The sequence below is a fragment of the Haemaphysalis longicornis genome, unplaced genomic scaffold (assembly GCF_048455015.1).
Source record: "Haemaphysalis longicornis isolate Haplotype H1 unplaced genomic scaffold, Haemaphysalis longicornis Haplotype H1 scaffold_5, whole genome shotgun sequence".
In the NCBI taxonomy this organism is placed as follows: domain Eukaryota; kingdom Metazoa; phylum Arthropoda; class Arachnida; order Ixodida; family Ixodidae; genus Haemaphysalis; species Haemaphysalis longicornis.
In genome coordinates this window covers 73,306,158-73,331,934 of record NW_027526385.1, presented here as the reverse complement: position 1 = coordinate 73,331,934, position 25,777 = coordinate 73,306,158, and the positions used below count along the sequence as shown (strand labels likewise).

The window sequence follows — 25,777 nt, the reverse complement described above, 5'->3', positions numbered from 1 at the left end:
TTACATCGTATTCATAGGTAATGAGAAACCGTTTGATTCTGTAATGACTGTAGCCGCACTAGAAGCATTAAAAGACCAGGGAATAGAGGAGACACACGGAAGACTTAGAAGTAGAAGACATATAGGCCGCTTACCCCTCCACAAGCAAAGCGATAAATTCCCGATTCGAAAGGGAGTAATACAGGGAGGTACCATCTCACCAACACTATTCACTGCATGTCTGGAGGGGGTGTTTAGAAAGCTTTACTGGTAGAACACCGCATTAAGGACAAAAGGGGGAATACTTGAGCTATTTAAGGTTTGCGGACGACATAGTCTTGCTGAGTGAGACTGCACATGATCTGCAAACAATGCTTGAGTTACTACAATCAGAAAGCATGGCCGTGCGGTCAGAAATAATTATGAATAAATCTAAAGTGACGAAGAATAAGCATGCCAAAAGCGTCCTCTTTAGCTTAGGAAACGAAACGCAAGAAGAAGTAGAGGAATATAACTACCTCGGACCGATGGTTAGTGCTGACACCAACCACGAGAGAGAAATCCGGCGCAGAATAGATATGGGCTGGGAACATTCGGCAAGCGATCCCAAATAATACAAAGTAAGCTGCCTCTGTCCCTCAAAAGAAAAATCTACAACCAGTGCATACTGCCGGTGGTGACATACGAAGCTGAAACGTGGCGTTTTACTGAACAACTAGAAAGCAAAATTAGGTCTTCCTAACGGGCCATGGAACAACTAATGTTAGGAGTAAAACAACTTTTGTTGGGAGTAACACTCAGGGACAAGAAACGAGCTACGTAGATAAGAGAACAAACTAGAGTAGAAGATATCACAGTTCAAATACTGAAAAAGAAATGGACTTGCGCTGGCCATGTAATGGGACGAACCGACAATGGGTGCACAATTAGGGTTACAGAGTGGATACCAAGAGATGGGTCTGAAAGAAGGGGAAGGCCATTAGCCCAATGGAGAGATGAAATAAAGGAATTCAGGGTAAACTCTGGACTTCAGCGAAGCAGGACGTGAGTTGTTGGAGGACGATGGGAGAGGCCTTCGTCCTGCAGTGGACCTTAGTAGTCTAATGATTGCGAAGGTGATTTAGCGCTTCATGGTACTAAACGAACTTCTCTCTGTAACAGGTACGACCTGAAGATATCTCACGAGCGCTCCAAGCTTCTGTCCGACCGTACGTATCCAGGCCAAGGGAGATTCAGCGGGTACTGGAGACCGCAAGCTCCGAGAAACTGGTCAGAGCTGCAGGACACCCTGGCAGGTAAGGAGAGTGATGCTCGCAGAAAAGCCGACCGGAAGGCAGCCTTGTTCTGTTATCATAAGCATCGTTATCGCCGTCATTATCCATATCATGCTAATGTCCATTGAACAACGAAGGCATTTCCAGTGATCTTCAGCCTTCTAGGTGCCACGTAGTCATCATCATAACCATCATCTTGATAATGACTAATGGCGAATGCCTCTACCGTAAACTTCCAACCTTGCCATTGCCCTCACCACTATCACCATCACCACCATCCTGCTAAATTCTTCTGCAAATGGAAGACCTCTACAATAATCTTCCAGGACCTCTCTTATCCTGGCTAGTTCGAATATGTCTGTCTGCAAACTTCTTCCACGCCATCTTTATAACCATCATCACCGTGATTATTTTATTACTCTTACGAGAACCAAAAAAACTGACAATGTCAATGGTAGTAATGGGGATAGTTGTACTGGTGACGAAGGCGATGATGACGGCGATGTTGATCATCGCGACGACGATGATGATTACTATGCCGGCTACGATGGTTATGGTTATGATGATTATGGTTATAATGGTGTTTACCCCTATTGCGACGCCTATGTAAGACCTGAGCCTCGCTGCATTTCGTTCCCTCCTGCAGATATGTTGACGCACAACATGTTGGGGGTGCCTCTCTATGGGGCGGCGGCGTGCAACCTGACCGAAGTACAAAGTATGTCGGAAGTCGAGTTCTGCCTGAGTTGGTTCTCCCTCTCCGCCCTCTTTCCCGTTCACCAGGAACTGGCGCAGGTGAGCCACGTCTTCGGCGCTGGTGAAAATTGCGCTAGCGGAGTTAGTCTAGCCCAAGGAGGTTAAAAAAAATTGCTGGAGTGGAAGTCACCTATACCAACCAATGGGCTCGGCTGAAGCCTCCGGCGGCCATCTTGCTCGGGGAAAGAAACCAGATGCCGATTGCTTTGCAGTAGTATTTGCCGACTTTCCCAGCGGTTTTAAATTACGTAACGGATTCTCATGCTCTAATTCAACACTGCGAGCCGTTTCCGACGTCTCCGTATTGATTTCTACCACAGAAATTTCGTTAAAAGTCAGATCTCTGAGTACAGGGACATTGTTTTTTTCACCTTATGGCTCGGGTATGCAGCTGCCACAAAGTAAAAAATACATAAGAACTCGTTTATCTTCTTTATTCTAAACTGTTCAAATGCAGAAATTGATCGTGAAACAGCCCACTCGCAGTCCACTCGCAATGACCCTTCCGCTTATTCTGAAGATGGTGGTGTCAATTTCCGTCTAAGGCGTGACGTCCTATTGAGAAGGCAGAGCATCTCAAGATGAGGTGGCACAGATTTGGAATGGTGGCCGTGTCACAAAACGGGCAGAAGGTCGGCCGGGTGACGATGGGAGAGTGCCATTTTCTAAGGACGTCTGAGGGGTAGGCTGCGTTTGCATATGCTTTGCTTGCGAAATTTTCCATTTATCTTGACAGTCCGCTTATGAGACATAACAAGCCAGACGAAGACGCGTCGTGGAGTTGTCTACGGGTCGGGGTATGGACTTGGCGACGCTGTTGGTGCCAGGCATCAGGGGGTTGCGTTTCGTGCGAGTGCGAGTCATTCGAAGGTTAAGGAGACTGAAGGCTCTTCCGGGCAGCGTCATGTGCCTCCTAATTCCGAGCAACACTGGTGAAATGGCCAGGAGTACAAGCCATTCTAAGTTCTAAAATATTTCCCCGTAGTGTTTCTTTGTATTAGGGAAATAAGTCGATTAGCAACGCCATTGTGAGTGTGGGACGTATTCAGTTCTTGAAGGGCCACGTGGGAGTCGTCGGTGATGATCCGACAGCGCGTGGCACCATGAGCACTAGGCTTGGATTGTGGCTGCTGCAGTCTTTACAGGGCCCCGAGTATACGAAGCAATGCCGCTTCTTACACTAATCCAAAATGATTTAGCATGCGATTTGATCAGTTGAGAAACGGAGGGTCGGGGCATTTCCTTGTTACACCGGCCTCGCTACCCATTATGGCGGCGTCCATGAAGATGTCGTCTTTGTCTAGCAAGTGTTCGGCGCTCAGTTTGCTCAGAGGCCGCACACGGGCCCCGAGTCGAAGGCTGGGAATCGGCCGCTTGCATATAATTCCAACAGCTGGCTTTTTCCAAGGGGAAAACGGAGAAGAACGAGTGTTGGTCCGATTCGAGTTGTCGCATTTCTGCAGCTTACAGCCCTGATGAATCATCATCACCACCAGCCTATCTACGCCCACTGCAGGGCAAAGGCCTCTCCCATTATTCTCCAATTACCCCGGTTCTGTGCCAACTGTGACTAATTTATCCCTGCAAACTTCTTGATCTCATCCGCTCATCTAACTTTCTGCCACCCCCTGCTCCGCTTGCCTTCTCTAGAGATCCACTCTATTACCCTTAATGACCAACGGTTATCTTGCCTGCGCATTACATGCCCTGCCCACGTCCATTTCTTCTTCTTAATTTCTACTAGTATGTCCTTAACACGCGTTTGTTTCCTGACCCATTCCGCTCTCTTCTTGTCACTTAATGTTATACTTATCATTTTCTGCTCCATTGCACTCTGAGTCGTTCTCAATTTAAGTTGGACCCTCTTAGTGAGCCTCCAAGTTTCTGCCCCGCAGGTGAATACCGGTAAGATGCAGCTGTCATACACTTTATTCTTCAGGGACAATGGTAGCCTGCCATTCATTATCTGAGAAAGCCCTGATGAATAAGTTATTCTATTTAGGTCCCATCCTTGAGCATCTCCGGTGAAGTTACTGAGTGGAGGTAGAGGCAGGGCTTCTTCCAAAACAGTTATTCGGGAGTGGTGAGGAAGTCCTGTGACCGTGCGAACAAGAGACACTTGAACAGTACATCGATATCCTGGACGTGACGAGCACGAAATTCATACGCGGGGAAGCCGTACGTGAGTCTACCGAGGCTTAGTGCTCGGCCGAGTGTGAGGCAGGCACATGCGTCAGTCTACCATGCTTGTTAAACAGCCGAATAATGAGAGCAAATGTGGGGCGCCATTTGGAACGGAGCTCACGCGTTCGGACTACGGCAGGTACTAAATTATACTCCGAGTAAACGAATTGTTCGATTATTACTCTGAATGGTGGTGTCTCTTATCCTAAATGGTATTCGGAAAGCCGGATTTGATGACCTGCGCCCATCCACATTGATAAATTCCGTCTGTTGTGCAGATCGCTGAAGACCGAAGTTACGAAGTGATTTTTCTAGGCTGAGGACAGCCACTTGAAGCTCCGCTTGCACGATCATTTGGTGGAAATATTCGGCAGCTGCCGTACGGCGTATATATCGAAACGAGGGGATGTGTCTTGTTGAAGTATTCAGGCGATTCCATAAATAGCGAGATTGAAGAGGAGAGGTCTGACAATAGATCCTTGTGGGGCTCCTCTAGCCAAAAAGGATGTTCAGGGGGAACACAGCCTTTGTGGCTGTAAGGCACATCGGCCTCTGTTCGAGGAAACTCCTAGTCTAGCTTTTTTTTTTTTTTTTGCTTTTTGGCTGCGAAAGGCAAACATTAGTTCGTGTAGAATACCTTTTTGACTTACTATATTAAAGGCCTTGTCTCAGGACAAAGCTTGCGAGACCTGCGGTTTAGCACACGTCGGAGAAGCCCAAAGTAATCTCCATGCAGAGGTTGGGTCAAAGTCCCGTTTGTGCAGGGTGAAAGCAAGAAGCATTTACGACGTGGTATTGCATCCGGTTGCTAATCATAAGTTCAGTCAATTTGCAGATGGTACATTCGGAAATTTGATAATGATTTCGCCTTCACTGTGTCTTAAGGGGTGCTTAGGTGAACTCGTCACTTTTTTTTTCTTTCTCCCTGTCTCTTCGCAGGCAAATAGCGTTATTCAGCGGCACCTAGTGGAGATGGCGTCCAAGGCCACGGCGCTGCGACGCTTCTTGCTGCCCTACATGTACATGCTTTTTCTCAACAGCTGGCGCACAGGAAGCCTGATCGCGCGGCCAACCTACTTTGAGTGAGTACGGGGGAGGTTGCACTACTCCCTTCCGCTGGAAGTCAACTGCGTTTCTTGTTTATCGAATACCTAAGGGAGCTTTCCTGCTCTCAAGGCGAGAGCGTGGGGTTATTCTGAAGGGTACTTTTTGTATACACGTCCACCCGTCGACCCAGCTACCCGGCTATTTTACCGTCTACTGTCCAATTCATTTCGATTGATTGAAGGGTGTAACGCGGCGATGCAGCGCAGGCGATGAGGCGTGCCATGATGGGAGGCTTCGGATTAATTTTGACCACCTGGGGATCTTCAACGGGCGCCAAAATCTCGTAAACACGGGCGTTGTGGCTTTTCGCCTCCATCAGAAAAGCGGCCGTCTTGTCCCGGAATCGAACCCGCGTCCTCATGCTCAGCAGTGCAACGCCTTAGCCACGGGGCCACCGCGGCGGTTGTCCAATTCATTTCATTAACTTTTTTTATTTCATTCCGCCTTCATTCATCTTAATCCACAATGATTTGTTGGATTTCAAACTGGTCCCTCTTAATCCACGTAAATTCATTCTGATTTTTACTAATCCAGTTTAATTCATCGAAATCTACCCAAATTGTAATCACTAATCAATCCTACTTAAGTTGTCATTGGCTGCAATCACGTTTAATTATTTGACAATAATTCTGTGACGACGCATATTCACCAATTGACTCAGTCGCCAAGGCGTTGCGCTGCTGAGCCCGAGGTCGCGAGTTGCATTCCCGGCCGCGGGGGCCGCTTTTCTGATGGAGGCTAAAAGCCAAAACGCCCGTGTGTACGAGGTTTTGGCGCACGTTAAAGATCACCAGGTAGTCAAAATTAATCCGGAGCCCTCCACTACAGCGCGCCTCATCGCCTGCGTCGCGTCGGCGAGTTACTTTTCACCATCAAAAATCTATTCATCAATCGATATGCACCAGGCTAAAGCTTGCTTTGAGCAGTAGTAACGCACCCGGATCCTGCTGTAGACCCCCGAATTCAAATACCGCGTGAAGCTAAATGCGTTTCTTTTCGAGGGGGGAAGGGGGGGGGGGGAGACCGAGAAAGTATTCTTCAGCGGAAGAGGATACACTCGGGTACAAGTTAAGGACGGCAGTAACTCATGTAGTGTATCATGCCGCTGTAGGGACGGACCCGGATGTCAAAGAGCGCGCGCGTTTCGAAAGCAAATTGCGCTTATAAATTTGTGTCGTCGGTTGCTTTTAACACGAAAGTGTTGTATTCCCGGATACACCAAGATTTCGATGACGTCATATCCGTCACGGAAATGCCGCCAGCACAGTGAACACAGGAGAAACGCCAGAAAATGTATCATCGACGCGGATGGTGCTGCCATGTATGAGAGGTGAAGCGAAGTAGTGCATCGTGATGCTGACAAGTGTCGATAGTTGGCGTAAGCTGCGTCGTTGCGACGCCGACTTTAATGCGAAGAGAAACGCCAGCGGGTAGCGGATCGCGTGCCCGGTTCAAGCTACAAATTAGCGTTCCGTAAGCTGAGCTCGTCGCAACGCAACCATGTGCCGTATAAGCCACGGAGCAGGACCGAAGTGGTCGCGCCTTTGCCGAAGCGACCAGCCAGCAGGACGTCGCTCGCCAAGCATGCTTCTTTCGCTGCAAATTTCGCTGCACATTTCACTTTCGCGTTTTACCGATATCTATGACATAGGAATAAACCACAGTTTTTTCGCACCTAGTTTATTCGTCATCCCTGCGGTAATTTACAAGCAGATTAAGTGCGGAAATTCATGGAAACGACGAGGCTGCGGTGATGAGGCGCAGGGGCAACTTCCGTTGTCGTTCTTAACTTGTACCTGAGTCTAGAGAAGCTCAAAATGTCGCGCGCCGTAACCGCTGTTGCGAGCAAGCGGCTATGGAGGAAGCTGCGGTAGCGGATAGACGGGAGCTACATGGAAGTTCAACAGAAAGTTGAACAGCGGAAAAACAGAACGTGTAACTAGGCTTTCGCCTTCACGTAGAAAGTTCTAAGCGTCCTCCATAATTCTGATTCTTGCTGCGCCATCACCGACTCTACTGTAGCCCCTCTAAATTTCAAACTTCCATGTGATTCGTGGAAGTTTTTGCGATGGATTGGTTGCTTTCGCACTCAACTCATTGCTAAAAAGTCATATTTTCAATTCATTTACTTTTATGCCCATACTTCGCCACTGTTTTGCGGTGTGGCGGCAATGTACGACAACAAAGCTAGAGTATTGCGCAGTTGCCTGTTACATAACCTAGATGGCGCCACTTAGGAACTTTAGCTTCAAGTAAAACCAGGTAAGCGAAAACCGCAACGCTTCATGCGGCAGAGGAACGGGGGCAGGTCTAGCCTTAATAGCTGCAGCGACGGTTGTGGGTAAGTAATGTCACCACTTGCCATGTTTACTGTATGATCGCTTGGCGCGAGAGCGAGAAACTGCATCATTCACACTTACCATATTTGTAGTCAAAAGTTCGACGAAAGCTCGTTTTGACAGGAATAGGAATCATGTGAGAACGAAGTTTCGGTCACTGACCAAGTCAAGGTGAAAAGCAGAGACGTTTCGGAACCCGTGCGGATTCACTGATCACACTAAGCAGGCAAGAGCAGTAAGTCGCTTCTGCTTTTCACCTTGAATCAGAGCTCTTCGATGTATGCAGTTGCAAAACTCCGCCTCAAAAAACGGCTCGCACCTGGACCCTACCTCCTTGCGATCGTGCGTACGGTGGCGCCACCTTGGCCACCGCACGGACTATCTAAAAAAACAAACTAATTATTCAAACTGACAATTTAACGTTAAATTTTGTTTTAAACGTGCATAATTCTTTATTTTTGTACTTTCCTAAGTTATTTATTGCTTCCTCAACTGCAGTTTTTTTGTTGCCATTTCTTCTGCGTCTGCGCAACTGCCTCGATCGAGTGGCACTTGTGCGGCCACTCCGGCACAACACAGGTCCTACCTGATTATGCCACAAATTATCCAGTAGCTGATTAAGCGGCTCTAATCCTTTCAAGCTTGCTTAAAGCCGTGGAAGCGAATTTTAACTCTTTCTTTGCCGCCGAAAGACCGGAGATGACAAGCAGCAGACGACAATGATCTCGCTGACCACACGGCCGCAATTGTTTTTTACTACTCTTGGTTTGAATGCGTATAAAACTCTTGTGAGGCTGAGCACGTTGGGCTTCTTCGGTGCTACAAATTTACGTAAGCACCCAAATACCATTTTTCGCCCTGGTCGTCGAGCGGCGAACGACGTTGTATAGTTTATTTTGTCACCAACAAATGGCACCACTGTACGGGAAGGTCCAAAACGGTGGATCAATCGTAGGGCCACTTTTAATCCATGGGTCCTATCAGGAGTTTCGCAACTCCTACATAGTAACTCTGCCTTGAATTGGTCAGTGACCGCAGCGTCGTCCTCACTGCCATATTTGTGCCGATCAACATATCTTCCGTGTGATCCAAAGCTCACATATGCTAAATTATTAAGCTGTATGATTACCCAAATCAGATCTGCTCAAATCAAATCCTAAGTTTGGACATAATTGCATATGTCCACGAGGCAAGGCAAAAGGAGTTCCAAACGACTCCTGACGAGGCCGATGCCTCGCGTTTACACTTAAGACTGAAGTGTACAAGAATATTGCCAATCAACACGATGCATTCAATCTTAACAACACTGGCGAGGAAACACGAATTTGGGGCAACGGGCAGAAATAAATTGCGCCATCCGTATTACCCCAGTGCTTTCTGTCCTCTTACGGCCCTTTACATTCACGTGACTCAGAAATGAACCCACTATATTTAACCCGATTCGCTTCGCATGAGCTAAAATACACCGCGTTTCGGTTTTCAGTTTTCCAGGGGACTCAAAGACCCACCGGTACGCCAGCCAGTTCATGCTAGGACCCAGTCTTCTGGTCGTCCCGAAAATCTCCGAGGTATGCACCTTCATCTTCCGCCAGTGTTAGTGCTGACAGTGTTGCCTTTTGTTTTCTCACCAAACAACTTCTAGTGGAAAGCCGGAATGAATTTTAAGTTGCTACCTGTTTACGCTGTGCTGTTATGCGCAGTAGCAGCCTTCGGCCTTACCCAACGTCGAAGCGTCTTGTTTGCTGCGAGTCATCCGAGATGGCGACTCTGTTATAGACATTTAGAGCATCAATTAGGCACATAGCCCCGGAAGTGGTGGTTTGATGCCACGTTGATGCGTGGTGCTTTAAAAGTCACCAGCACTCAAAGAAACTGGCTCAGGTTTAACTCTTGTGCACCAAGTTATCACTAGCGAAACGAAGAAATATGCCCGCACTGTTTCGTGAAAGTTTGACTTTTCTTAATATTTCGCAGCCTGTCGTCTAGGTATATCTACTGGATGAATGGTTCTTGATTTCGCTTTCGCTGAAGAGCTCGCACGGAAAGCCCAGCCGATGTGTCATCGATAATGAGGCGGAGAGACGAAGCGCCGGCAAATCAGCCGTTAACCGCTCACCTAGTCACGTGGTCCGCTGGCACTAAACGCGTGCAAAGCCAGCCCAGCTGTTGCTGAGCCGTCAAGCGCAGGCGAAGCAGCCGTGCCACCTCCTTTTAGTCACGTGGTATCGCAGCAGTCAAGCAAAACTTTACCAGAAGCACGAAAGTTTTCTGACATCAAAACTGCGTAAAAATGCGTCAATATCTTCGCTAAAAGTGCATTCAATCTTCGCTGAAAGTGCGTCCAATCGATAGTCAAACCTTGAAAGGCCAAATCGCGAACTAAGAACGAACCCATGCGACTATTTTTTTGCGCACTAAGTAAACAAATCTATGAACGATATAAATGTCGTTTACGAGATAAAGGTAAACTATTGTCATGATCGATCGGTGTACTATCTTATCTAGAACAGTTCCCGTTTCGCGATTTTCAAGCAACCGTGTTGACAAAACGGTAGCCCGATTTGTGTCCAGATATCTTATGAGAGCTTTGTGGTCGACCAAATGGTCTACGGGGAAATTGAGATTGCGTGAAATGATCAACCTTAGCACCTAGATGAGGACCTCGCTGATTACGCGCAGCGCAAGTCCTTCCGCGAAATTTCCAGTTTAATATGTTGATCAGCAGAGGGACGACGGCAGGCGCACACTTGTCGCAGCCGAATTATATGAAGCCGATAATGAATTAGATAAAGTCAGTCACTGCTGCACGATTTTTCAAGATGATAGTTTTTCTTGGGCTGCATAAACGGAAAAATGTCTGTCTGTCTGTCTGTCTGTCTGTCTGTCTGTTTGTGTGTCTGTGTGTCTGTCTGTCTGTCTGTCTGTCTGTCTGTCTGTCTGTCTGTCCGTCCGTCCGTCCATCCCTAAATTCAGCCCCTCGTCCAAAAGTTAAAGTAATTCTTGAACAAGTAGCTTTTATAGGCAAAACGTTCACAAACCACCAAATCTGATACAATACGTCATACATATAAACATTGTTGAGTAAAAGAAATCATGAGGCATATTTCAGTCAAAAAAGTGAATACATAACTGGTACTGGCACTGTTCTTTTAATTGAAAACAGATGTGCGCTTGCTATTTGTTCGTGCAAATAAAATACACGCGTTGAAGACACCATTTCGACCAAAAAATAGAAAAAGAGCTCGGGCCAGAGCCTAGACCTCACGGCGACATTCTAATCTCCAACACTAACGAAAAGTTCTAATAGATGGCGCACGAGCAGCAGAAAGCGAGAAAATTTAATTGACTTAGTACAGCAAGCCTCCGCCCTGTTTATCGGGGCAGAAGCTAGAAGGCAGGGGAAGAGCGTGAAAGATGGGCGTGGGACAGAACCAAGGCATTTACGTGGAAGAAGCGGCAGATGTTTGTCGTTTTTCGACGACGTTTGCAGTGCACTGCCAGCCCTGCAAAAGGGCTACACACCTCAACACGCGCGCCTTCAAAAAATTAACAGCGGCTTAGCTCGGCTATGCCAGGATATACGTAGCGTGAGCTACGGTTCAGCTGCTTATTCTTAGCTTTCCTGGTTGTCTAGGATTAGCTGATTTTCATGCTTACTGCAGCAAAAACGATTTCCAATTCAATCCATACAATCCAATCCAGTCGCGGCGGCGGCGGCTCAGGCGCGCCAGCTGTGCGCCGTGAGACGTCACTCCTCCCCGCGCATGCGCAGCACGGCTCTCCAGGAGCCACGCGAAACTGCTCAACCTCGGCCAGTGTAGCTCACGATTCAATAACAGTGACAGCGGAGCTAGTTCTCAGTATTGAGGCCCTCGCACATTGTATGTTCTCGTTGGGCTTAGAAATTATTGTACAAAGAACAAGACTACGTGAACCCGTGGGGAAACTTTGAAGGGGGTTATTTTTCGCAGAAGACAGGTCCAGTGGAAGCGTACCTCCCTCTGGGCGTCTGGTACGACTGGTACAGCAGCCAGCCGGTGGTCAGTACGGGTCAGACGGTGCTCGCAAGGCCACCCAGTGCCATGGCGGCCCTATTCACCCGCGGAGGGAGAATTATTCCCGGATGGGCGCATAACACGTGAGTGTCCGCGAACTCGCATCTGTGGACACCGTAGTGGGAGCTATTTTACCTCTGAAGCTTAATACTGGAAGATGTGTACTTCGCTGTAACCTTGCCCGGGGTTGGGAAAGGTACTGCGACAACGCCAAATTTATAGCAAAATTCAATACTAGGTAAGAATCCACCAATTACCATTGATTCTAATGGAGATGCAACCTGCACGTCCTGTTTTTTTTTTTTGCATCCGCAACTGACTTGCACGAGTCCATCACGCGACGCCATAAAGCTGCCCATGTGGCCACGTTAAGGCCACAGCAAGAACCCTGAGGTTTTCATGCTCGAGAACTTTCCATTAGGAACCGAAGCGCTGATGCAAATATTTGACAACAGCGTTAGCTAAACCGGGAGTGCCGTCACCGCAAGCAGCGGAACTGGAAGTACGCCAGTGCAGTGTGTAAAGCAGTGGTCCCTCGGAACTTGTAGATCCTGTTGCAGCGTACAACAGGAACAAGCCAGGAAGGCTCGCAATGTTACCACCAGCCTATTTGTGGCCATTGAAGGACAAGGGAGTACTGCAAACTTTCAACATCTGCTATCCGACTTAGTCGTGGTAAAGTGGGCAGCTCTGATCAAGAATACGCACGACAGGGTGGCGGAGGTAGTTCGATCAACAACTTCCTCATAATGGTCCCGTGCCAGTTACTTTTCTTCTCACTTACACAAGTAATTTGCTTACTCAATCCATTTGCACTCGTTTACTTTCTCAACCATTTCATTAACTTACTCACACAACTAGCTGAATTTTTACATACACGTTTATTTGTTTGCTGACACGCTTACATCAATATTTTAATTACCTGCTTCCTTACACTTAACTACCCACTTACTCTATTTACTCGAACACTTAATTACGTTCTTAGACATTTACTTATGTATTTACGTGCTTACCTAATTACTTTACTTATTTACTTACATACTTACGTACTTATACTCTAATTAGTAACTTTTCTGACTTGCTGACTTATACTTTCTTACTGACTCCGATACTCTTACTTATACGTACTTTCTTTCGTTACTTACTACTTTATAGACTTGCTTACTTTCTTATCTGATTACCTACTAAACTTACTTAGATACCTGTTTAATATTTTTAACATCGGCTTTACGTAGTTACTCACGCATTTATTTATTTTACTTACCTACTTCCTTACGCTTAACTACACACTTACTTCTTTTACTCCCACACTTAATTACGTACTTAGGCATTTACTTCTTTGTACTCACGCATGCGTCATTACTTCACTTGTTACTTACTCACTTACGTACTTGCACTTATACTTAGTTACTTTTCATCTGGTTTGCTTATACTTACTTAGGTACAGTTACCTAAACGTACTTATTTACACCTATTTGTTTGCCCACAATTCAAGCTCGCCTACTCATAATGTTATTAGTGCGAAATCTTCTGGAAGGGGATTACCTGATTTCGCCTGCTGCAGGTAGATATCCATACAAGTAGCGTGTAATTATTTTGTTTCTCATAACACAAAACACGTAAGCATTACCGCGAAAGCTGTCTCATTTAAGTTTATCAGGTTTCCACAGGGCGTGTACATCAGCCCACCAACCATGTCTTCATGCTGAAACGCTGAACATTTTACGTCCCAGGACTTCCATACATTCTATTGTTGAAGCGTTTTAGCCCTTGCAGATACATATAAAACATTCTCACTAATACGAAACCTTTGCAAGAACACTGCAGTCTCTTCTAGAAGCCTTGGGAACCAAGCATCACGTGATTGCATTTTTAGTTTAGAGGTGGCGGGGTTTTGGGCCAGAGGAGAGTCGTTTAAACAAGAAACGCTTGAACTGTCTAATCTCCTTCTTTTCTGTAGCGTGTCTCCCAGTTTTTACATTCATGGCCATTTCCAACCAAGAATGAATTTCGTGTCTATGTCAGAAACATCTCGCGCTGACACGCAATGATTCCAGTGCTTTGTGCGAATAGCTTGTGCGTTTGCACAAACCATTTATTGCAAAACCGTTGCACAAAACCTTTGCAAAAAGTTTGTTTAGCAATTTCAAGAACGAAAGTTTTTTTGTATAATTGTTCAATGCTATTCTTATCTTCTGCAGACATGTTTTGTTTTCAGGTCGTAGCATTTCTTGCCTGTGTTATACCTTAGTAAGAAAACTTTTAAGTATGCTCTCCGCGGGAACATGTGTTTCTGTTAGATATAAAAAACATATTGGTTTAGATTTATAGGTGGATTGTACTTTGCAGTTGCTTAGCAGGAAATATTAATCGACGTTGAAAATACCTGCAGCTCCGCAGGGACCGTTCACCTGATCGTGTCGCCGGACAGCTCCGACTACGCTTACGGAGAAATGTACAGGGATGATGGCGTCAGCAGAGGTACGAAAAATCGGAACACCATAGTACACCACAGCGTTTCTCTGGCCTGGCTCTCCAGCGAGTGTCAGTTTTAACATATTAAGGGGACAGACAACCCGTTTTAGTCCAGTACATTTTCTCTGTCCCAAATGAAAGGGCATAACTTAAAACGCCTTAACCCGAAACGAGTTTGCTGATAGCGCCCTAGAACTGTTGAAATCAGAATTTGTAGATTTACCAGCCATGCGTGCCCCACCAAAAGGAATGCTGGCAGCCATGACAGTCATCCTTGCGGCAACATACTTTCCACTGCACGTAAGAATAAAAGATGCATTTAAAAAGGTGTCTCCAGCTAATACAACAACAATGTGCAATTTTTCCTGTACATTTATGCGGTTTTTGCATCACGCGTTGAAACCGACGGAGTTGCTTGGACGCATACGGTAGTGTCGTGTTCAGTTTAGACACCATTCAGATTTCAGTTTTTTGTGCAAAATGGAAAAATTCCCGCCTTTTCATTTAGAGATTTCTTGCGGGCCAGACGATGCCAGCCAGACCAAGCCAGATCTTGCAGCTAGACCCGCGTTTGTTTAGCCCAGTACACAAACGCTGTCTTTACATTGCTTCACCACTGAACGTTTACAGGAGCCCCTATTCTTAAGAGGATTTGAATCGCCAGCCGCGTGCCAATCATCGGGCCTAAATTTCCGGGGATTCAAGTCACGAGTCTTATTCTTTTGTTGCTTTTAGGATAAGCGTAAGCACATTATGTGCTCCAGGATTATGGTGTACGTTCCCACAGCTCTGAAGAACAATTTTCCTATAATCTTCTTTATTGGGGGGAGTGCTCCGCCCCGTGAGCAGCGGCGAATTTCTTGTAGTGACGTCATGATGACGACTGGAATGTTAGTGTTGCTGATAAGTGATTTAGTGGTAATGTCGATGCACTTGATCCACGATCCGTGTGACGAGGTAAGAAGCCCCGCCAAATACTATGTGACATTATATAAGGACGAATGGGTGGATTAAAATTACGTTTTAAGCATGATGCTTTAAGGGGACACTAAAGGGTGGAAACGAGTTCGCCTGTATTTGTAGATAACGGTGCCGATAATCTGAATGCACCATTCACGCCACTACCAGTTGTTTATTAAGGCAGAAAATGCCCGAAACGTGAAAGCAGGTGTCGATGTCCCGTATGTAGTTTGATACTACGGTTTGGGACGTCACAAAAGTTGTGAATGGCGAGAGCTCGTTGGAGAATCATATATAGACGTTTTCCTGGAACAAACCGTTCCTAAGTGGTTCAGCACGTGAAATAAATGCAAATCAAAGATGTCGTTTAAAAAACACAAACTACAGCTGCTATACATAACATAACGAATGGCAGGCGGCTTATCCCACTGTTCAGTAAGCCATAATGCTTTCAATTTCGTTTTGGAAAAGCGTTGGTGCATAATTAGCGAAGTCACTTACGTACAATGCTCAACGTCCGAGCTTCTGCAAGCGATAACCCCGGCAGGAAGCGGATAAAGCCCATTCATCAAAAGAGGCAAAAGGATCAAGATAAACTGCAGGCGTAATAACCAACCCACGTGAGCTTTTAATCACCCGTTCTCCGCGCACGGATGCTGCTATCGGTAAAGCCAGCCCGCGCCCGGCTCTAACAGTGTCACTATAAGATACAAATTACCGCATAGAGTTTCTTACAATATACACTCGAATTTGGCGCTAGCGTCTACGCCATTGACATCAAGGCCGTCTGTGTCGTCATGGGCCGCCATTATATCATGCGCTCTCCTTAGTTCCATCACTGGCTTGGATTGAAACGTTTTAGTGAACGCAAATTTAAACAAAGTGTCCAAAAATGCGAAGAATAGTGTGCAATTATGTAAGTGGAAAATAACAACAGGCTGTTTTAAAACTAAGGAAAAATGAAGTAAAGCGTATTTTTGCTGGAACGGCCTTGTGCTTGCTATTCCGCAGGCTAAGGTTGCAGTTACGAACAATGTTAATATTTGGGGGGAAACTAATTAGAGACTCTGATTCTATTAATTTTACCTATATTTCAAATATTAGGATGTTTGAAGAGTTTGGGAAGTTTTTTGAGCGTACCTGTAGAAACGTTGCCTGTGTGGTGAACCGGTGCATGGTTCAACTAGCTGGTTTAACTGGTAAACCGGTTAAACCAGCTAGTTTAACAAGAAAAAAGAAAACGTTGCATTAAACAGTCGTGTCGTGGATGATGACAAGATAGGATGGACACAGGTTCCAGTGTCTGTCGTATCTTGTCTTCGTCGAAGTACGTTTTGTTTCTTTTCGTCGGCTACAAATTTCGCGGCGGCATATTACCCGCCCAGTCATACCGGTCATACGTCCTTCGACTGCGGCATGAGCAACGTCAGGTGCAATCACGCACTGCCTGCTGTTTCACCGAACACGGCTACCACAGAACAGCCAGGATTTCGGCTTCCTTGAAGCTCGTAAACGTGTTAATGCATAGTGAAGAAAGCAAATCCCGAAAACCGCTTAAGAATCTAATTGTAATGCCAAGCCCCATGCCAAAAAGGGGGTCTTCCCATGAACCCCCCCGACGACATGGCTTACCCTTCGCAGTTACCTCTGTAGTATATTTACTAAGAAACTCTATGGTATACCGTCACTGAGGCACGCAAGCGAGCAGCGGCGGCCATTTTGGTATTTATCAGTGTTTCCAGATTGCCGCTTCTGCGGCCTCACCGCTGACTTAAGCGAGGTCATTTCTGAACAACACTGCCGAAGACGCAGCAGCACGGCATCTTCGGACCTACTTCTGCGGCTGAAATGTTGCAAAGCGTGTTGTCTTTGATTCGCATCGGAACGACGCCAGTCGCGCGCAGCCGCAGAGCAGTGAGGGCAAACGGAGACTATACCACAGCTGAACGACAGAAAAAGCATAAGCAACAAAATGGCGGCGCCCATGAACCATCGCAGAGTAACCAAGTGCCACGTGATGCGAACTGACCAATGATCGCGGCGGCGGCACGAAACAATACGCGAAAAGAGTGTCGATACTCTGTAACCTTATCTAGTGACAGTAGTTCAAACCATTTCGCCCGTGAAAGCTACTTACTGCGGGTGGTTCAGTTACCGATCCGACCTTGTGCTCTTCTATTCGTCGCGAACCATCGTTGATGAACTGTAAAGCGTGCGTCGCTCTGCCCTTGTTATGTTTGGGCCGGGGGAAGCGCTGGCAACGACGACTACTCGACACCGCGGCCGTAAATGGAGTGTTTAGTGTTTATTTCACGCTAGCCTCCTGCTAGAGAAGATAAATTAGATGGCTATTATCGAAACTTGAAGTGAAATGAACGGGCCGCTTGAACGGCGCAAGCCGGGACGCCGCACTTGATATTCGAAACGCGGCTTGCTGCTTCATAGGAGGCTTTGCTGGCAGCTGGCTTGATGGGGTCTGGGAGGCCGGTATAGGCGCGCACACCGGCCGCTCGATCATTTGAAGGCAGTTCTTATACCGCCGGAGAAAAATCATAGATGTCCAAGCCAGCCTTCTCGCCTGAGAAACGTTGTCGAGGTCGGCCATGGCTTGGATACATAAAAGCTACCGCTGCCAGCGTGAGAACGACTATCACCAACAGTTTACGCTCTATTCTGCACCGTTGCCTTGCTCCTACTTCGTGACATAGAGGCTACGTCACGAAAACTTGTAATGGAAGCGGAAGAGAAAAGTGCCAGCTTTATGTACTTTTTTATCAAATAACGCATCATTGCTCGTCGAACGCATCGAACGCATCATTGCTCGGGAGAGGCCTTTGCCCTGCAGTGGGCGTAGATAGGCTGGTGATGATGATGATGATGCTCGTCGAACAAAGCCAGGAAAGCTACGAAACGTATGATCTTGCAGTTAAAACAAAATTTCTTTCGTCCTTTAGTGTCCCTTAAGAAAGAGGTTACGATAAAGCTAAAAACAAATGATTTTGTTTTTAGAGCCCGAAAAGTACTGGAAGTATGCCGTCCATGCCCAGACACATTACGGTCTGCTTCGCTAGTTGCCAGATAATATTTGCCCAGATCATATTTGTCCACGAACAAGACAGTTGTTCTGCCACGTTCTAGGGCCGATTGGGCCTACATTATTTATATTTAGGGTAAAATTATTTACACCGCTGTTCACTGTAAAATGATTTACACCCCTAAAGGTGTAAATCACTGTCTATAACTAAAACCCTTACACTCTACCGAAAAAGAAGACGAAGGAAAACACCTTTTCGTGGTGTTGTTTCGTCCTTTATAACACGCTTACACATTGGCAAAAAACAAAAATCACGGGTCATCTCTACTGACGTGAAACCTGGGGAGGGGCGAAGCATGCAGTGTATAAGTGCATACTTGGCGCCTTGCGTTTTTGCCCGCGGAGATTAAACCGTTCGGGGGTAGAGCTATACAGCTTTGCTTTAAAAGCCTCATGTCTTTGAAGCACGAAGCGTTCTAGCGCGAGCCGTGGGAAAACGAGTGTCCCGGTGTGTTATTTTAGTACGCGTTTTTGCACACGGGGATGAAGCGTTCTAGCGCGACACGTTGGAAAACGAGAGTCCCGGTGTGTTCTTTCAGTACGCGTTATGCTCTAGCGTGAGGCGTTAGAAAACTAGGATCTTGGTGTTTAGTCCCGTAACTACATGAGACTACGACGACGACCAGAGAGTCTGACACCCCGAACCCGTAAGGGGCTTCACCCCTAAAACACAAAATTCACCTTTTTTAAAAAGGCTATTTTATCATTTTTTACACCCTTTCAAAGGGTGTTTTACTTTGTTTTCTTGATTGAGTGTAAGGGTGTTACAGACAAAAGGGTGTAAATCCTTTTGCTGTGCTGACTTTCTCCTAACTTATTTCCCGGCGGAGCTCTCTTTCATCTGTCTCTTTTTTTTAACTCCGCGCACCAGGTGAAATACTGGCGTACTGTTCTGATAACCAGACGGCTGTATGCTTGGTTGCCAAAGAGCTCAATGATTAAACATTATTGCCTAGCATGACTTTGCCGTCCAGTTTCCTGTGACTCACACATAAAATGTCGCTGCGCGGAGCTCCATAAACTGCGCACAGTAGGGCTAAAAAATGGCGCAGATTGCACAACTGGTGCATGAGTATAGCCGCCATTCCCTCTTCCTTCGTAGGAGTCCCGGCTGTTGCACCTAACAGGGATTTCCGAACCCGCAACCGAAAGTTCTCCATGACCGGCAGAGACGGATCGTTTTAAAAAAATTGAAGGGGTTCAACTCAATCTGTAAGCCGTCGGAAGTGCAGAGCAGTGATTCGCCTTAATGGGCTGTGACGCCGTTATCCGCTAACTGCTACCACCCATCACGCTCTTCGCCGCCCTGTTTCACTCCTCTATTGATGGATTGAACAGAGGTTTGTCCTACGCAATTCAAATTTCCCGCCTTTGAAGTGCCATCGCGCCCTCTGCCTTCAACAGCACGTGCGAGAGCTCTGTTCTTTTAGTGCTTGATTTCACCTCACACGTGCCGGAGCGTCATCGCACAACTGTTGATCGCGTGTCTTCCGCGGCTACGTTTTTCGCTTACTGTCATTGAAACCGACACAACGAGCGTTCCTAACTAAATGGACGCGGGGGCTGCCGGTTAATTACACAGGTTTTGCCTCAAATGAACCGGAGTTTTCTTTGCGCTAAATAATCGGGAGATGTATGAGAAGTGCCAGCGGCTCAGGGGTTACGAACGGTTATGGCTATATAAACCACTTGTTTTTCGACGCTTCTGTGTTACCCCGTTACGCTATGGGGCTCTAGGGTCCGTTATGTTGCTACTTCGCCCGACTGCGGCGGTGGCCAGACGTCGTGACAGCGAACGAGATACAACGACAAGGAGGCGGACGGGAGGAAAAAGTCCGCAAGCTGTCCCATCTGTCGCAAAGTGTAGCGGGTTAGCACGCGCTAGAACCGGTGGCAACCGGCTTCGCGAACTCGGCGCCTGTAGCGTGAACTCGGCGTCCGTCCTCCCACTTCAGGCGTGAAAGCACGTGAACTAGCGAAGACAACAGCATGCGAGAGATCACGCCACGAACGCTGGGCAGTGGGCAGAGAGTTCTCAAAGGTCGAGCGGTTCCGGCGCGCAGGAGGAGCTTCCTTTTTTTTTCTTGGTATTTTTTAGGGTGGGGGGGGGGGGAGGACGCCAACGGACCAAGCCCAAGCTTAAACAAATCTTCTGTTAAAATAGTACGCCGCAATCTATGTCGATCATATTATACGCCGTCGCCAGCACGGTTTTCTAACTGCGCCAAGCCACCATGCCAGAAACCGCATTCATTGTTACAGTGAAACCGCGTTTAGGAAAGAAGTAGATCTGGGTGCTTTCTTCTCATTCTATCATGTACGCAGATGCCACATTAATCTTTGTCGTCGTCTTTGGCGCTACAACTCTAACCCGCGCTCAGCGTTGCGTTCGTGTTTATTAGCGGGCTCTGGAAAGTTGGGAGAGGCGTGAGCTTTCGTTCAAGGACCTCATAAACAGAACCGTAGAGGTCTGAATTCTTTAATTAGTCAATCTCAAGATCTAATTACCTTTCTAAAAACTAATGTTTTAACTTTCGTGTGCGCGAGTAAGAAACGGAGTACGAAATTGACACGAGTTTAGTCAGCCCTCTTTAAGATTCTGTGGTGAACAAAACGACTTTAGGTTCATCTATCCATTCCTTTGGTGCCCTGTGGCAAAACAGCACAATAAAGAAACTCAGATTTGCTCAATTCACTCCCACTTATTTTCTTTTGCAGGGTCTTTTGAGGGTGGCCGCTACTCCCTCTTCCACTTCTCCTACATGAAGGTAATCCGGTGTATGACGTCACTGCTTGTTTTCTACTTTTAGACCGAACTTGATTCCAGTGACCTGATCCTTAAAAGGGCTATGCAGAAAAAACTCGTTTCTTTTATTCGAAAGACTTAGTGTTTTATAGGGCCCTAAGCGCTCGTTCAGCAGCAAACGATGTCAAAATTTCAATTTTCCCGCTAAATAGTGACGCTTCATGACATCGACAACGACGTATTAAGAGCAGGGCCCTAAACCTAACCACAGCCTGCTGACCAGGGCTGCTCCCATCTCACAGGCACCCGTTTGATTACCTGGTTTATGCCCACTTTTCTAGATGGCGCAGGTATACCGCTGAAGTGCCAGTGTTTGGTTAGCTTGTTTATCGCCCACTTTTATAGATGGCGCTGCAATACTGCTGAAGTTCCAGTACTTTGCACTTCGCTTATGGCAGGACTTCTGCAACTGCCGTATTTTTATTACGGTTCATACTAATCGTTTCCTAAAGCTTAAGTTATGACTCGACAAACGTGGTCACGTAAGCAACCGTGCCGCTTGTGTCAGTTGGTCAGTGTTGTGTAGACAAGTCGAGCGATTCCGACGGCTGTGTTAGACGTCGGAAAACTGCTTGGGGTTTACGTGTTCGTTCGTAACTTTATTTGTTGACCCACAATTCTTAGTGCAATACAAAGAATGTGCCCCACATTTAGGCTCAAATAGCTCGTTCGGCAAGCTTTTAAGCCCTGCCTAGTTTGTGTTTGCTTTTGCCGACCTCGGCGATACGCACAGCAGGGCTTATGACATCATAGGCTTTGTTGCGGGAAATGAGCTAGCGGGTCGCATGGCCATTCCACTTTTTCGTAATTATGCAGCTTATCTGAGCGAAGTTTACGTTAAAGGTGGTGTCAGTATGATTCTAACGAGGCAATCTTTACAACGAACCAAACTTGTGTTTTATCTGCATGGCCCCTTTAAATTTGGCTTTTCTGTGGCATTGCTACATCACTTTTGTGGCCTACCATTGAGAAACTTCTGGTATATTTATGTGCAATATTGTCACATATAGTAGACGAAAAATATCACATATGGTAGGTTACACAGTGGGTATTCGTAACTATTAAGAAGCAGTAAAAAGGGGCGACAAAACACAAACACCAAAACTCACTAAATTTAAACAACGGCTTTGTTCGTTATGATCTCGGGCAGTAATTGCTTCCTCTCACGCAAAAGCGCTGTCAGGGGAATAAAATTCACGCTGCCGCCATCTGCTAGAACTAGACACCTTGGATTAATACTACGGGCCTTTTTCATACATCGTTAACGTAAGGTCTAAGAGCAGGGTCAATATCAAGCAGAATTCGTGTGACGGAAACGTGGTTTTATCTGCGGTTCCTCTATCGGAATAGACAGCGTTTGTCCAAATAAAACCATTCATAAATATGTGTGCTTCGGCCACTCTGTTAAATATACGTTTTGACGTCAACAATGACATCACACAGCTGCAAAAAGTTCTCCCAGCATATTCTGTTTATTTTGCTTTCGTGAACCTGCGCAATACAGAACAAAAGTAATAGCACTGACGAACTGTTAAAGCACTCCATACTTGTGCGTGAAGACCTTGTGGTATTGTTGACCAAAATACCGCTGTATAAAGATCAGGCACGCAGATTTTCGATCTGCGAGACCTATTTGATGCAAAGTGTACTCATATGTTGTTGACGAACAATTCTGTAGTACCGGACTTCTAATGCAGTCGAATTCTCGCTGTTATTATAAACGTCGTTACATTACCAATCTTCTCTTACACGGCATAAAGATGGTGACGTTTTCTGTGGATTTTTGGATTGATGGGTTAGGTGGTACATACTTAATGGAGTACAGCGCATAACAATGTGACACAGAAAGAAATCGACAGATAAAAGAGCCTGCTCTCGTAGAATATTTAAGTTGCCTGTTTATGCATTATTCGTTTTAGTTTGTAGCCTGTTTATTTAGACACATATTCGATACTCCCACGAGTATTACTTGTTGGAGCAGCTCAAAGCTGCCGAAAATAGTGCAGAATTGTCTCATTCAATGATGTTTGGTGGAGCTCTAAAGGCTATATGCGTTTTAGCAGCCTCAGTCTTGCGCCGAATTAGCTAAAAAACCGCTTATTGAAGTTCACAGATCAATTTAAATAATATAAAAACGTATTTGTATAAACCGTTAAGGGAGTGTTTGTAGGCGTTATTTCAGGCTAAGGGATGGCGTTATACTCTGGATAAAACTCGAACACGGTTTCGCAAGTCGATTAAAATTGGCTAATTATGATTCTTTATTCTAAAAACGTGGGGTTCTATCGGGGTACACTTTGCACGAGATATTGCTGTGCGCTGCATAAAAACTTAAGCCCTCCTATAACGAGCTTCCCTGGGCAAGAGAAAGCGTACTTTGTTATAAGCTGCACTTAGCTTCTAAAAAGGTTGATTGATTGATTGATTGATTGATTGATTGATTGATTGATTGATTGATTGATTGATTGATTGATTGATTGATTGATTGATTGATTGATTGATTGATTGATTGTAGGGTTTCACGCGCCGACGCAACGCATGCGATGAGGCGCGCCGTAGTGGAGGGCTCCGGATTAATTTTTTCCACCTGGGGATCTTTAACGTGCGCCGAAATCTTTTACACACGGCCGCTTTTGCTTTTCGCCTCCATCAGAAAAGCGGCCGCCGCGGCCGGGAATTGAACCCGCGTCCTCGTTATTTGTTAAAGACGACTATGATTTCCTCTTTATATACTGGAGTGTGTGCCAAGAAAAACTTCCGCAAAGGCTAGAATTCTAATAATGTAATTTCGTTTATAATTCCGGGAAAAGCAAGTGATTTTGTTATCAGCAAAATTTTGCTACAGGCGGGTAGACTTTGCTCTGAATGCACAGGAGTGTGAGCCGTGAAAAAACTTCGAATAAAGCTGACTCGAAGAAAGCGATTTCGTTATAATCCTTGACATAACAAAATGACTTCGCTATAAGCGGTGAAAGCGGGTATGATTCGTTTTTCAACTATATACTAGGGAGCGTGGGCCATCAAAAACTTCCAGTTAAGAGAAGATTAAAATAAAGGAATGTTGTTATAACAAGAATGTCGGTGTAAAGAAGGGTAGATTTCCTCGCCATGCTCTGCAATGGGGGCCACGAAAAACCGGATAAAACCCGTTCTACATAGTGCGAATTTCGCCTGCGAATGCGCAGCCGCGGCGCCGGTCGTGCGGCAAAACGGTCTCTTCTCGTAGCTGTAGCACATTGCCAAATGTTTGGAACACTGTAACTTCTCCTGTTAACGCCGCTTGGAATTTGGAAATTTGTCTCAGCGATGAAAATAGGAAAAAAGCTCGCTTTGCCGCACAAGCAGCACCGCAGCTGCAAATACGCAGGCGAAATTTGCACCGTGTAGAACAGACTTTAAAGGGTCATGCAGACAAAGCACGTTTGGTTCATTCGAAATATTGCCCTGTTAGAATCGTACTGACAGCACTTTTGACTTAAACTTCGCTCAAATAAGCTATATAATTAGTAAGAAAGATAATGGCCGTGCGTCCCACTAGCTCATTTCCCGCAATAGAACCTGTGATGTCATATGTGCCAGTCTGCGATTAGCTGAGGCCGGCGAAAGCAAACGCAAATTGGGCAGGGCATATAAGCGTGCAGAACGAGCTATTTGTGCTTAAGTTTAGGGCACGTTGTTTTTATAGTAGCAAGAATGGCGGGATAAATAGTAGAAGTTACGAAAGTATGCGTATTTATAGAAGTACCGTTGCGTACTCCTGTTGGTAATGTGTGCATTATGCTTGTTTCAGCTGCACAGCACTACGGGGCTTTGGAGTTGTCTCAGACAACACTGGCTGATTGGCTTGCAACGTAGTCTTACGTGTCCATATTTGTTGAGTGAACACCGTGTTTCAAGAAGCAATTACTTTCTACCAGAACAAAAACAAGCCAGGTACAAATACGGAAAAAATATAGAAATGGAAGAAAACGGCCAGCCGTGGTATGGTGGTGCCATCTAGGCTGAGTAACCGTAAACGAGGCCCTGTAGCACACCAAGTTTAGCTTGAAGACCTCTGCTTATGATGGCATTGCAGACGCTATCAAAACACAAGATTTGGGGGGAGAATCAGAATTTTAACTTAAATTGATTAATTTCTTAATGAGAAAGCATCGTTTGCTTCCGGACAAGCGCTGGGGGCACTATAAAACACGAAATCCTTCGACTAAAACAAACTTGTATTTTGTCTGTATGGCCCCTTTCAGGCGCGAATTCAAGAAAAGCGTTTCGTTTTAAGGAGAATTTAGTTATAAAGAGGATATCGTTATAAATAGGGTTTCGTTATAACGTCAATGCGCAGGGCACCCTGTCGGGCCACTGCTCGGTGTGCCGGTGGCACGCGACGCTGCAGGCGGTCACCGTATTCGGGGTGCAGGAACCTGCGCCCACCAAGGTGCTGCTCAACGAACGACCGCTCAAGTTCGCCTTCGCGCACAAGGTGCGTCCGCCATTTTTCTGCCTCGCAGGAGCGCCCACTGCTCCGTTGAATATACCGGAGTCACGCGAACGTACCACGTGATTTTTTTTTGTAACTCTGAAGTTGTCCCAAACCACTTGCAAGGCAAGGAACCCGTCTACACTTTTTTCAGCTGTGTTCTAAATCTTGAATGCCTGTGGAACGTAATCAACAAACACATCCAGTACTTATAAAAGGGGGTCACCTTAAGCAAAAATTACTGCTTTATGCCCATCAAATATCTAGGAAACCT

General features: G+C 46.1%; 1 protein-coding gene across 1 annotated transcript in view; it reads left to right on the top strand.

Moving 5' to 3' along the window:
- Positions 1–25,777, top strand: part of LOC144139769 (lysosomal alpha-glucosidase-like) — a 45,767-nt gene that overhangs the window by 17,770 nt on the left and 2,220 nt on the right. Inside the window, exons 5-12 of the mRNA XM_077672030.1 lie at positions 1,141–1,274; positions 1,900–2,048; positions 5,133–5,275; positions 9,123–9,207; positions 11,611–11,777; positions 14,087–14,175; positions 20,942–20,991; positions 25,369–25,506. Of these exons, the coding sequence (XP_077528156.1) occupies positions 1,141–1,274; positions 1,900–2,048; positions 5,133–5,275; positions 9,123–9,207; positions 11,611–11,777; positions 14,087–14,175; positions 20,942–20,991; positions 25,369–25,506 (955 nt within the window). The remainder of the gene's footprint in view (positions 1–1,140; positions 1,275–1,899; positions 2,049–5,132; positions 5,276–9,122; positions 9,208–11,610; positions 11,778–14,086; positions 14,176–20,941; positions 20,992–25,368; positions 25,507–25,777) is intronic.